At 39.1% G+C, this 12805-nt stretch overlaps 3 protein-coding genes across 3 annotated transcripts; 1 reads left to right on the top strand and 2 right to left on the bottom strand.

The window, feature by feature from the left end:
• Positions 1-2519: 2519 nt before the first annotated feature.
• On the top strand, positions 2520-4631 carry LOC101310389 (cytochrome P450 734A1-like). Its single transcript, XM_004294811.1, has 5 exons — positions 2520-2790; positions 2880-3106; positions 3264-3511; positions 3658-4012; positions 4206-4631. Exons 1-5 carry the CDS (start codon positions 2520-2522, stop codon positions 4629-4631), a joined length of 1527 nt encoding a protein of 508 aa, XP_004294859.1.
• A 1126-nt stretch (positions 4632-5757) lies between these two features.
• On the bottom strand, positions 5758-6093 carry LOC101309526 (uncharacterized mitochondrial protein AtMg00810-like). The gene has a single exon (XM_004296055.1). It carries the CDS (start codon positions 6091-6093, stop codon positions 5758-5760), a length of 336 nt encoding a protein of 111 aa, XP_004296103.1.
• A 4816-nt stretch (positions 6094-10909) lies between these two features.
• On the bottom strand, positions 10910-12192 carry LOC101309236. The gene is made up of 3 exons (XM_004296054.1): positions 12041-12192; positions 11455-11983; positions 10910-11350 (listed from the first exon to the last, which is right to left on the bottom strand). Exons 1-3 carry the CDS (start codon positions 12190-12192, stop codon positions 10910-10912), a joined length of 1122 nt encoding a protein of 373 aa, XP_004296102.1.
• Between the last annotated feature and the right edge of the window lie 613 nt (positions 12193-12805).

Here is a 12805-nt window from a genome sequence, read left to right as displayed (position 1 = left end):
ATTGGAAAAACAAGAGAGGAACTTGGGAATAGAACTGTGGGTAAGGCAACAAAGATAATATTATGATGTTATCTACTGGAATTTAGGTAAAATGACAGAGATGTAGAGGAAGAAGATAGGAATGATGAGATTCCTGCAGATGGACATTTTCCCTTAAAGTTATTAATTATTAGAATGTTGAATAATTTGCATGTGGCATTTGTATGGTCTGGTAATTGAGCCAATGCATGCACAGTTTCTAGAAATAACCGGTAATAATTCATGATATCGATCTACTCCACATTTCCAAATCCTTGGTCATATTTTGAAAATATATTACACACGAGTCAGTTCTCTATATATAATTAGGCTGTTTATAGGGAAGGCTGTGTACGTTGTTCCTTGTCCAATGCCGTGGTCATTGGTCAATACTTTAGCCTAAAATAATTGCCGTGGTCTATACAACGAACAAGAAAAAAGAGGATAAGACCAATGGCAAGCTACACACCTCAAATTTTGCCGTGGTCTATGAGTTACAGCCATCTCAAATTTTGAAAAAATATTTATTTTTAGCTAAATTTTAGTTTAAAAAACTATATAAAAAAAAATCAACCCACCTCAAATTTCTAAATTTAGCTCATATGTTATTAATTTAGTTCGTTTCTAACATAAATTAGTACGTGTTTATTAAAGGAAAAATTTATAACCATCCCATTATAAAATTCTGGCTCCGCCATCGGATAAGACTCTAAAGACTAGTGTTTGGTTGAACATTTGATGAAGTCTTCCTAGGCGAGATTGGAATAATTAAGGTCAGAAAGTAGAACTAAGTACGTATGTTATTGAACTTGTAGACTGCTATATAATTCTGATGACCTGCTAAGGGTAATCGGACAGTCAATGGGTCTATTCCTAATGAAAAGAACAGGAGTGATGTAATTCTGAAATGACACGTTTTTGTTTTGGATATTTGAAGATTAATTTCCAAAGAATAGCTGTGATGTCTTGGACAACTCGATCTAGTAGTATTAATAGTAAGCATACGGGAAATATCTCAAAGTAAAATCAATATTATGCAATCCATGACATGACATGTAAATACACGATATTATGTGAATATAGTTAAGATCTATAACATTAATATACATGTATTATAGTCTCAACACATGTATGATTACGATTGCACCGTGTGCTTACATGTCGTGTATAGACAAATTCTTAAAGTAAAATCAGTAGTCTTCAATCCTCTTCGTTTTTGTTAGATATATCGATCAAAGTATTTTACAACATAGTAATTGTATGTCATATTTCAGTATTTGTGTGGAATCATTCTCAAATTGGGTAAGTTTCTTGGCCATGGAAGGCGAAAGCCGCCCATTGACCGGGCCTGGCGACGGTGGCTAAGCTAGCGTCCGTTCTTGTGCATTACCATGTTGATCCACTAGTCATGCACTCATGCTGCCATGCATGCATGCATAAACCCTAGCTCTATCGCAGCCTGCTGTTATATATGATGTTTGCATGCAGGTCAACAAGTCAACAATAACAAATCGAATTATTAAGAAAAGGAAATCATCATCATATATATGTCTCGTCTTCCTCCCATCGTATACGGGGTGATTGCACTTAAGAATACAATATTTACTTGATTATTAACTCATATCATTCCTAAAATCAGTTTCATGTCCAAAGGAAGCAATAAAGTAAGGGATCGATGGATCACACTCTGGAAATGGAAATGGATCCGGACCCTTCAAGTTCCTCCACTTGATGATCATATCGATCGGAATTACGATTGATCTCAGTTACAACACTTCATCTTATTTCTAAGTTAATGTAATGTATCGAAAGATTTATGATAACTAAATAATTAATTAGCCAAAAAAAATATATCAAATCTCTTTGTTGCATGACATATAACACATACAATGTCATTCTAGACGATTGTGACAGAAAGATATGTATGCATTACAATCGAATATAGTCTATCAAAAGGACAAAATTAAGCTAGCATAACCCCTTTCATGCATGGTTTGGCATGATTGTTTGTATCGATGATTATGTATTATTGTATTTCAATTAGTTATAATTTTTAATAAACCATTAGCTAATTAACATTACTTTTGACCAATTAAGTATTGAAGAAGTCATCCGGAGAATTATGCATATACAATTATCTCCACAAAAATCATGATGAGTAGTGGTGTCTCGGTCCAACTGAACAGTTTTTCCATTCGACCAGATCAAATAAAACTGCAAAACTCATACTTCTTATCTCTCAGGATTCAGAGGTCTTAATTGACTTAGAGGTAACAGTACATAGCTAGCGTATCTTCTGGTAAACTTTCACCTGGGCCGCCATGCCCGTCATGCTTTGTTATTTTTCTTTATTCATATTTCATGATAATATTTTTCCACATAGTACTGCTATATAAACAGCACTTATCGAGCTTATTCATATATTGATCATCAACAAGAACATTTTCCTTCAAGGTATATATAGGTGAAGTATGGAGCTTCTTATTCCAATTGATGCAGACATGTTGATGTCTCTGGCTGTGATTGGAGTCGTATTGTTATTCCTACATCTTTATAATGCGCTTGTGGTGAGGCCGAAGAGGCTGCGATCCATGATTACCAAGCAAGGAATCAGTGGTCCGTCGCCGGCTTTTCTTCTGGGAAATATCATGGACATCAAGAAGGCCTATCGTCCGAGCAGCATTACTAAGGCTGCGACAAGCGAACCCTTAACTTACCACAACTGTGCTGCTGTTCTCTTCCCCTTCTTTGAGCAGTGGAGGAAGAAATATGGTATATAAATACCACATACAATACCTCATACACGTAGCTTTATGTATGTTATTAAACACGTTGAGTAATTATATATTATTGGTTTTCAGGTGAAGTGTTTGTGTTTGCACTCGGCAACACGCAGATTCTATATGTGAACAAACCCGAGGCAGTGAAAGAGATTACAACATGCACATCCTGGGACTTGGGGAAGCCTAGTTATCAATACAAAGAGCGCCGTCCCTTACTTGGCCATGGTATTCTAACCTCCAATGGTGCCTCTTGGGCTCATCAGAGAAAAATCATTGCTCCTGAACTATACATGCAGAAAGTTAAGGTACAATTATTTACATACGACAAATCATTTCATGTTTATGCCGGTAGCACGTTAAGTTCAATCTGCATAATAACTTGTTTGGTTGGGAATTCGAATCGAAGTAGCTAGCTAGGAACTCATGGTTTTATAATGGGGATTAATTAGTTTTCTCCTGCAGGGAATGATCAACTTAATCACAGAGTCTACAATGAGTCTGGTAGACTCTTGGAACAGTAAGATTGAGGCACAGGGAGGAATTGCAGACATAAAAATGGACCAGTGTATGAAAAGTTTCTCTGGTGATATTATCTCAAGGGCTTGTTTTGGAAGCAACTATCTAAAAGGCGAAGAGATATTTCAGAAACTAACAGATCTCCAGGAGGCCATGGCCAGGAAACTTTTCTTGACCGGAATACCTGGATTGAGGTACTGAATATATACATCTTTTTGTGCCAAATTTAGACGCGCATCGCCACAAACTCCACATTTTTCATACAAGTATAACAATTTATATGGTCAGTAAATCTGTCACCTGTAACATTTTCTATAAACTACCTTATGATATTATGCAGACACCTTCCAACAAAGAGCAATAGGGAAGCTTGGGCATTAGAGAAGGAGGCTGCAACTTTGATACTACAGGTAGTGAAGGAGAGACAGACTGCAGGATATGAGAAAGACCTGTTGCAAATGATTCTGGAGGGTGCTAAAAACAGTGACCTTAGCCAAGAGGCAACAGACCGTTTCATTGTGGATAACTGCAAAAACATTTACTTGGCTGGATATGAAACCACAGCAGTTACTGCCACATGGTGCCTCATGTTGTTGGCTTCGAATCAAGAATGGCAAGAACGTGTCAGAGCCGAGGTACTTCAAGTTTGCGAGGGTCGAATTCCAGATGCTGATATGCTCCTTAAGATGAAACAGGTATTCTTTACTCAATTATCATCAAACACATATGCATAGATCACAACATTTGGTTACCAAATAATGTGTTAGAGTAGTATAGGTATCAGTCTTCTGCGTGTTAGAAATCTTGTGCATGAAGCAACTTTGTACAGTAATTTGCAAACTCTTTTTGGAGCTTTAACACAGTACTAATTTCTAATTAAATGTGCAGCTAACAATGGTAATTCATGAATCGTTGCGCCTTTATCCCCCAAACACTGTGGTGTCAAGGGAGGCTCTTAAGGACTTGAAATTTGGAGACATTCGTGTGCCAAAGGGTGTTAATATTTGGACAAATGTAGTAACCCTGCACACTGATCCTGAAATATGGGGACCGGATTCCTACACGTTCAAACCGGAGCGATTCGCCAATGGGATCTCTGGTGCCTGCAAACTTCCTTACTTGTACATGCCGTTTGGGATTGGACCACGAATATGTCTTGGACAGAATTTTGCAATGGTTGAACTCAAGATTCTGATAGCTCTCATACTCTCCAACTTCTCCTTCTCACTATCTCCCAAGTACATCCACAAGCCTTCTCTTAAGTTGGTTATTGAACCAGAACACGGAGTTGATCTCTTGGTGAAGAAGCTGTGAGTTGCTCAGTCTATATTCTGCTGCAAAATAAGGAAGGAGAAGAGGTTGATTTCTACGTGCATATGATCAACTTCTTGCTTCTACAAACAGAGTTGTTCGCTGATGTGTATAACTTAATTAGGTGTTTTGAAGCTTTACTTCTACATTTTTTGTGTTCCATATTGTATTCATCTGTTTCTGTTTGACACATAAATTGAAGTTCGTTTATCTTTTTCCTCATCCAGTTTATATGAACCATTAATTGGACATGTGTTTGCAACAAACGAGCTAGTTCATTTTATAGAAAAGAATAGTAATATGGCAGAATTGAATTTTAAATTGATATGCAAAAGAATATATACACATCGCAGCCTCCTACTTCGATCTTGTACAGCAAAACTCTCCAACAAGTTAGAAGATTAATATGGTAACAACTAGCAAATCTATTACAATGTGATACAGTATCCTAACAGATCAATTCTAATTGAATAACAAGATGCACTTTCCAACACTCCCCCTCAAGTTGGAGAGTGAATGTCAAGAACTCCCAACTTGTATATAAGTGACTTGAACTCCTCTTTGCCCAAAGGTTTAGTGAACACATCCGCCAATTGGTTTGAAGATAGATAACAAATCGAGTAACAACTTGGCCCTGTAAAATTTTGTCTCGAATAAAATGGCAGTCCATTTCGATATGCCTTGTTCGTTCGTGAAACACCGGATTTGCAGCTATATATATGCAAGGCTGCTTGGTTATCACAATGTAAAACAGCAGGACCTAAAAGAGGCATGTGTAGATCTACCAATAAATATCGCAACAAAGTAAGTTCACAACATGTACCTGCCATAGCTCTGTATTCAGCCTCTGCACTTGATAAAGAAACCGTTTTCTGCCTCTTTGTCCTCCATAAAATCAGAGAATTACCCAAGAACACACAATAACCAATGGTAGAACGTCTAGTAATGGGACAACCCGCCCAATCAGAATCACAAAAGGCTCTCAAATTTAAAGAAATATTAGCCTGAAGAAGTATACCTTGACCTGGGGCAGATTTTAAATATCGAACCACTCGAAGAGCAGCTGCCATGTGTTGTTGATGAGGTTCGTGCATGAATCGACTAAGGATGTGCACTGAGTATGTGATGTCTAGTCTAGTGATATAGTCAGATAAATCAATCGACCCACTAGACGACGATATGCAGCAGCGTCTTTAAGCAATTCTCCCTTATTTGAAAGCTGCTTGCATTCTTCCATAGGAAATTCAACCGACTTAGCACCCAAATAACCAGTGTCTTTTATAATATCCAATGCATACTTACGTTGGGATATGTAAATCCCTTTCTTGGAATGAGCTATTTCAATGCCTAGGAAAAACTTCAAATCACCGAGATCTCTGATACGAAAACGAGTATGAAGAAACTGCTTCAAAGCATTAGTGGACTCAATGTTGTTTTCAGTGATCAATATATCATCCTGTAACATCTTGATTTTTAAAATTTCTCAAAATTGATTTTTCTTTTTAGAAATAGAAAATAGAGGTCGCTACGAGTTCGCCATATTTTTCGGTGAATTTTTTGAGCTCCCAAGCTATTTTTTACGATTTTTTAAAATTTTGTCGAAGTTTCGTTGAAGTTTGTTCAGTGGAAATGGTGTGCTGACGTGGCTGCATTTAGTGGTTGTTTAGTGACACTTGGCGTCACTTGGTTGACTGTGAGGAGATGAGCGCTGCGTCAAGTTGCAGCTAAAATTGGGATGCAAATTTGCCAACCAGCATAAGTTGCTGGTCATGGGCACCATCCAATCATCTCTTTCTCTCTCTCTCTTTCTCTCCCTCTCTCTTCTCTCTCTTCTCTCTCTCTGTTTCTCTCTGTCTTGGTCTCTCTTTTGATTGGATGGTGTCCATGACCAGCAACTTATGCTGATTGGCAAATCTGCATCCCTAAAATTGCAAGAGTCATAGGAAACTTGTCAAGTGATGGAGTTGGTTTCTTCTTTAATGGACTAGTGTCCATTTTCAATTGGGCCAACAACCTTAGCCGACCCTTCAAATGTCGACCTATTCTCCTATATTTAGGACCAGCCTTTGCTTTCCGTATCAGTTCTCTCTCTCTCTCTCTCTCTCTCTCTCTCTCTCTCTCTCTCTCTCTCTCTCTCTCTAGAATTTACGACTAAACTTCGGCAGATCATAACTTTTGATCCGTAACTCCTCTGAATCCGTGAAGAGCTATGAATTCGTCTTGAAGTCCTCTTTCTATCCTTGAGGTTTGGATTAGATCCAACGGTGATTCTAGATGGCTCGTTTTAGAAGGCTCGGTTTACGATTGATGTTCTTGGTAGGGTTTCGTGTTATCGAGGTGAGTGGATTTGTGTAATATGTTTTAAATATTCTTATTTGTTATCAAAATAGTCGAAAAACATGATTTTGATCTATTTACGAAATATCTCTCTATTTCAAGTGAAGCATGTCTATTTGCGAACTGTGCGGTGTTTATATATAATTATGTGTTGAATCCATTGTTTGACTAGTCATGGAACATATGAACTTCTTGATTGGTTATATCAAAATCAGGATGTGACACACGGAGGTATAGGACTTGAAGGTCATTAGGTTCCCGTGGGGATCACTAAATTGAAAGATATCCAATAAGAAGGGATTGTGCGATGTGATGAATTACGTGAAGTGATGTGTATACGATATACATATTTTGTAGCGTGTGTAAAATGACATGGCTTTATGGGCATATTACTCACTGAGCGCATGGTTATGCTCACCCACCTATCTCTGATATTTTTTGCAGAGAAGTACTTAGATTTGATCGAGCCGGGAAAAGGTAGCCGACGAGCCTAGAAGATAGTGTTTTTATTTTATTCCGCTTTGTAACACTCGTTCACACCTCGGGATCGGCGTCCGGTGCTTAAAACCCGCCGACACTGGGACCGGGATGTGACACATCCACATAGATCAATAAGACAATGATAGATGTACCATGTTTTCAAACAAATAAGGAATATTCAGATTTGGATTGGGAGAAACCAGCAGCAAGAACAACCTCTGTGAAATTAGAAAACCATTGTCGAGAGGCTTGTTTTAGTCCATACAACGACTTCTGAAGGCGACACACAAGGTTCTCCCCCTATCGCCAAAGACCAGAAGGAGGAGACATATATTTCTTCCAATAAATAACCATTCAAGAAAGCATTATTAACGTCTAACTGATGCAAATACCAATTTTGACAAGCAGAAATAACGAGGCAACTGACAGTCACCATTTTGGCAGTGGGAGAAAATGTGTAATGATAATCAATGCCAGCATCTTAAGTGAAACCCTGAGCAACAAGGCGAGTTTTATATCACTCAACAGAACCGTCAGCTTTGCGCTTGATCCGATAAACCCACTTACAATTGATCGGACATTTTCCTGGGGGTAAAGGAACAAGACTCCATGTCTGGTTATCAGTAAGAGCTTAAAGATCAGAATCCATCGCTTCCTGCCATTTGGGATTAGCTGCAGCAACATCATAAGATGCCGATTCCTCATCCCGACTTACATTAGCAACATAAGTAAGATGTTGAGGTGAATATCGATGATAAGATACATAGTGACAAAGAGTACCTCTCGTACCTGGTGTTGGACTAGGTGAGGCCGATGAAAGTTTATGTGGAGGCAGAGCCACCTGCGAGCAGACGTAATCCTTGAGATGAACATTGGGTTGCCTTGTTGAGATCTTCGGAGATCAGGGATATCAAGGATAGGTGCAGGCTGATCAAGAATAATTAGAGCCTGATTGGGAATATGGGGTTTGGGAGCTTGTGGGTGAAGAAGAAGAGGATCAGCGTTACTGCCGTGATTGGTGTTGTTGTCGTGATGGGCGTCGTCGCCATCGGGGGTCGCCAGCGATCGCTGGTGGAACGGAGGCAGGGATAGGAACAACGATGTTGTTTGGGGCAGTAGAGGAAGACGAAGGAGTGAGTGGCTGGAGAGAAAGGGAATCAACGCTGGATGGAGGAACAACGCCGAAGGAAAGAGCAACACTAGACGGAGGAGCATCGACGTCGTTCAGACGGAGAAGCGACATTAAGGGCAACTCCAACAGGGGTTCTATAACCCAGTTTCAGTCTTATAAATGGACTTTTCATCTCCAACAGGCCAAAATAATGGGTTTTGGTTTTGGAAATATAGGACTCGGTCCTATTCTCAGTCTCAAATCTGAGACAATTCTAGGACCAAGACCTGGGCCCGCTTGCTTCTGGGCTGGGCCAGAGATGAAGGAGACGTGACGCGCTCGGCAGAGAAACGGAGCCAAACGCGCGCTCCAGCTCCACGGAAAGTGACGACGCGCTTAACACACGCTCCAGCTCCTTCGTGCGCCTCTCTACAGCTTCTGGGCCTCGATCACGTGCGGCTGTCTCCCAAGTCGACCGTTGAGCAGCTCCAACGGACAAGGAGCGAACGGCCAAGATCTTCCCCCAGAATTTGAAATGGACGATGAGTCCAAATTGGAGGTCCAATGGTCAGAAAAAAAAATTACGGTCCAGGATTTTTACCTCATTATAAAACTCGTTTTACCTCAAAAAATAAATAAAAAATATCAGAAATAACATAAAAAATGTATAGATCCGTTGGGAACTTTTTTTAGAAGAATTCTATAAATACCAACCCAAGACTTCACAAATTCCTCACACCAAAATCCTTTTCTCCTTCCAAACTTTTCATTTATTCACTACATCTTGTTCTTCAATTTTTTTTTTCCCAAGAGAAAAAATGGGCAAAAGAAAGGATTCATGGAGACACAATGAAAAAGCTATTCTTTGCCAAGCTTGGATCACCATCACCACCGACGGTGCCACCGGAACAAACCAATCGGCTGATACAATGTGGGAGCGTATATCGGCCGAGTACAATGAACAAAAACCGGCGACTTGTGTAGAGAGATCATCGGACAGTTATAAGGCTCGTTGGAAGGTATCTAGTCCGCTATGTACGAAGTGGCGCGAATCTCTTACCCAAGCCGAAGTGGACCACCGAAGTGGCGAAAATAAGGAAGACGATGTAAGTATATTATTCATATGTTAACAAAATGTTTTATTTATTCTTTATCATTTAATTTATAGAAAATTATGGCGTAGCTCGGTTGCTAAGTGTGTAACTATGAGCATATGAGCATTTAATTTTACTCATGCTAAGACAATATATTTTAATGTAAGTAATATATAGATTACTTAATTTGTTGTGTAGCTCATGAGTACTAATATATAGATTACTTAATTTGTTGTGTAGCTCATGAGAGCTAAGTCAATTTTCTACGACAAAGTTGGCGCGGATTTTGTCTATGATTATTGTTGGCGATACTTGAAAAATACTATCAAATTTAGGGAAACGCCTTCCACCGAAGCCATGAACTCGCGTATTCCTACTCCTATCAACTTGGAAGAAGATGGAGCACCCACCAATGAAGTGGAGTCAACTACAACAAGACAAGCACGACCTCAAGGACAAAAAACTCAAAAGCTAGCAAAGAAAAAAAGCAAGCAACAAGATGTGGATGACTTACGCATTCAAATGCAAAAGGCTCAAGAACAAAATGAGTGTGAATATCTACAACGACAACAACAATTTGAGAAAGTTAAACAACTTGAGCAACGTGCTTCGGATGATCGTATTATGATGGTTGATTTATCAACGTTCGATACTCCAAGAAAGAGGGGTTATTGGGAAAGGAGACAACAAGAGATAATTAATAGGGAGGAAGCAACCACAAGCTTTCCGGTGAACCCTCAAGATCAAGTCCCCACCGAGTATCAAACACCAACCGAAGGAGACAACCGCAACTTGGCCAATTATGTTCCGGTTCATGAAACACAATGGATCAACTAGAATCATCAATTAAGAAGTATCCATTTAATTTACCTAAATAAATGTTGTTGTTTGTTTCTAGTTGTAATGTTTTTTTTAAGTTATGAATAAAAAGTTATTATTTTTTATGGCACATGAATATCATTCATAAAAAGCAATCACTTGACATAAAATTACTCGACATAAAAACCTTTAACTTTTATTGAATAGCAAAAGCAAATGCACACCACACAACACAATAAAGCAAAAGCAAAAACAAAAGCTCTCTGCACACCACATAACACAAGAAAGCAAAAGTAAAAGCTCTCTGCACACCACAGAACACAAGAAAGCAAAAGAAAAAGCAAAAGCAAAAGCAAATGCACACCACACCACACAACAGAAGCAACAACAAAGGCCATGAGAAACCGGCAACTTATTGAAAGCAATAAATTTAAAGCTCATCACTGGTCATTCTCATCAGCTTGCAGCTTCATGCTCCACAGGTGATCAACTAGATCATCTTGGAGGTTTTTATTCATCACTGGACATCTTACCTCCCTATAGCGACACATGAATTGATTTAGCCGGTTCGGATTGCGATGAACAGAGGTGTCTTGATCAGGGATTCTGTCATATATATGTGCCTTTTTTGGTATGGTGGGAATGTCATTTGGATCAAATGGCTCAGCTGCATCTTCATCATGCTCATCTTCAACAATCATATTATGCAAGATAATGCACGTCATCATGATGAACTGAAGATTCTCCTTGCTCCATCCACGAGCTGGCCCTCTTATGATTGCCCAACGAGCTTGAAGCTTGAAGAATACCAAAAGCTCTCTCCACATCTTTTCTGTATGCTTGTTGATGGCATCCTTGTGAAATGTTTTGTCTGCGACATCCTCGGGTTTTTGATTGCTTGAACAAATGCGGCCCATTTTGGGTAAATGTCATCAACAAGGTAATAACATTGCCCATAATGCCTATTTTGTACTTCATAGCTCACCTGAGGAGTTTCACCACGAGACACATCATTAAACAAAAGTGACTGTCCAAGGACATTAATATCATTTAGGGAACCTGGAAGGCCGAAGAAGGCGTGCCAAATCCAAGTATCATAGGATGCCACTGCCTCCAAGATGATTGTTGGTTTCCCCTTATAGCCAGTATACTGCCCTCCCCATCCAGTGGGACAATTTTTCCACTGCCAGTGCATACAATCGAGACTCCCAATCATTCCCGAAAATCCTCTTTCTGTTGTCTTGTCGAGAAGCCGTCGCAGATCTGTCGGTGTTGGTCGGCGGAGGTAATGCTCATGGTACACATTCCATATTGCTCTGGTGAAGTGTTCTAAAATCTCGATGGCAGTGGATTCTGCAATATCCATGTAATCATCAAAGAAGTCGGCTGTGACCCCATATGCAAGTTGTCTCATGGCGCATGTAAGCTTTTGTTCAGTGGATAGGCCGACTCTCCCAGTCGCATCTCTTCTTTGAACAAAGTATGGATCGTAGTTGGCCACATCGTGCATCATCCTGTCAAAGACCTATGGTTGCATTCTGTATCGCCTACGAAATATATTTGGTTCGTACCTGCATGGATTCGTGAAGTATAGAGCTTTCAGAAGTTGATCCATGATCTCTCTGTTTCTGGCAGTATACGAACAACCTTCTGAAGAACCACCCCATTGTGAATCCTCATCTTCCAGATCTTGGATTTGCAAGGCAGCATCAAACATCAACATGGATCTTCATTGGTTTCTCGTAACGGCCTCTTCTTGATCTTTCATAAACCATTTTTTCAAATGATTCATTGTAGAAAAACAGTTTCACAAAATCAAAAGGAAACAATATGAAGATTTTGATATGGGAAGAGTGTTGTGAATTTGTGAGGAATGAGGATGACAATGACCTCATATTTATGGACAATTTGAGATGACATCAATAGATAAGATATGACACGTGTCAGACAAATATAACCAGTAATCTAGATAACCAATTAGTGTTTGACATGTGGCGACAATAATCACATCTGAACTCAGTTGTTTGTCGTATACACCGACACAACACAAGATAATATCTGTCAATAATTTGGTTGTTTGTCATATATGCCGACATAAAATGACAAAAAGTTAGTATATATTTATTTATTTAATTAAAATAATTATATTTAATTATAAGATGATGAAGGATTAATGGTAGAGACAAAGAGATAGCAAGAGAATCATCATCTTATTCATTGATATGAGCCCTTTATATAGGGAATTACACAATACCAATATGGTAAGGATATGAATACATAGATCTAGTCTAACTACATATCCTATTGACATAAGGCCAAAGGCACACATAGAGAAT

Source organism: Fragaria vesca, linkage group LG3, assembly GCF_000184155.1.
Source record: "Fragaria vesca subsp. vesca linkage group LG3, FraVesHawaii_1.0, whole genome shotgun sequence".
In the NCBI taxonomy this organism is placed as follows: Eukaryota; Viridiplantae; Streptophyta; class Magnoliopsida; order Rosales; family Rosaceae; genus Fragaria; species Fragaria vesca.
Note: the sequence above shows the minus strand (reverse complement) of the source record. Positions and strands in the feature narration are given on the sequence as shown.

Bases quoted from the DNA above. Each gene is read 5' to 3' on its own strand.
- LOC101309526 (XM_004296055.1), bottom strand. From the start codon at position 6,093: ATGTTACAGGATGATATATTGATCACTGAAAACAACATTGAGTCCACT.
- LOC101310389 (XM_004294811.1), top strand. From the start codon at position 2,520: ATGTTGATGTCTCTGGCTGTGATTGGAGTCGTATTGTTATTCCTACAT. The intron at 3,107-3,263 runs GTACAATTATTT...TTTCTCCTGCAG, and splicing joins TATACATGCAGAAAGTTAAG to GGAATGATCAACTTAATCAC. The intron at 4,013-4,205 runs GTATTCTTTACT...TTAAATGTGCAG, and splicing joins TGCTCCTTAAGATGAAACAG to CTAACAATGGTAATTCATGA.
- LOC101309236 (XM_004296054.1), bottom strand. From the start codon at position 12,192: ATGTTGATGTTTGATGCTGCCTTGCAAATCCAAGATCTGGAAGATGAG. The intron at 11,984-12,040 runs GTACGAACCAAA...GGTCTTTGACAG, and splicing joins TACTTCACGAATCCATGCAG to GATGATGCACGATGTGGCCA. The intron at 11,351-11,454 runs GTGAGCTATGAA...CAAAAACCCGAG, and splicing joins CTCGTGGTGAAACTCCTCAG to GATGTCGCAGACAAAACATT.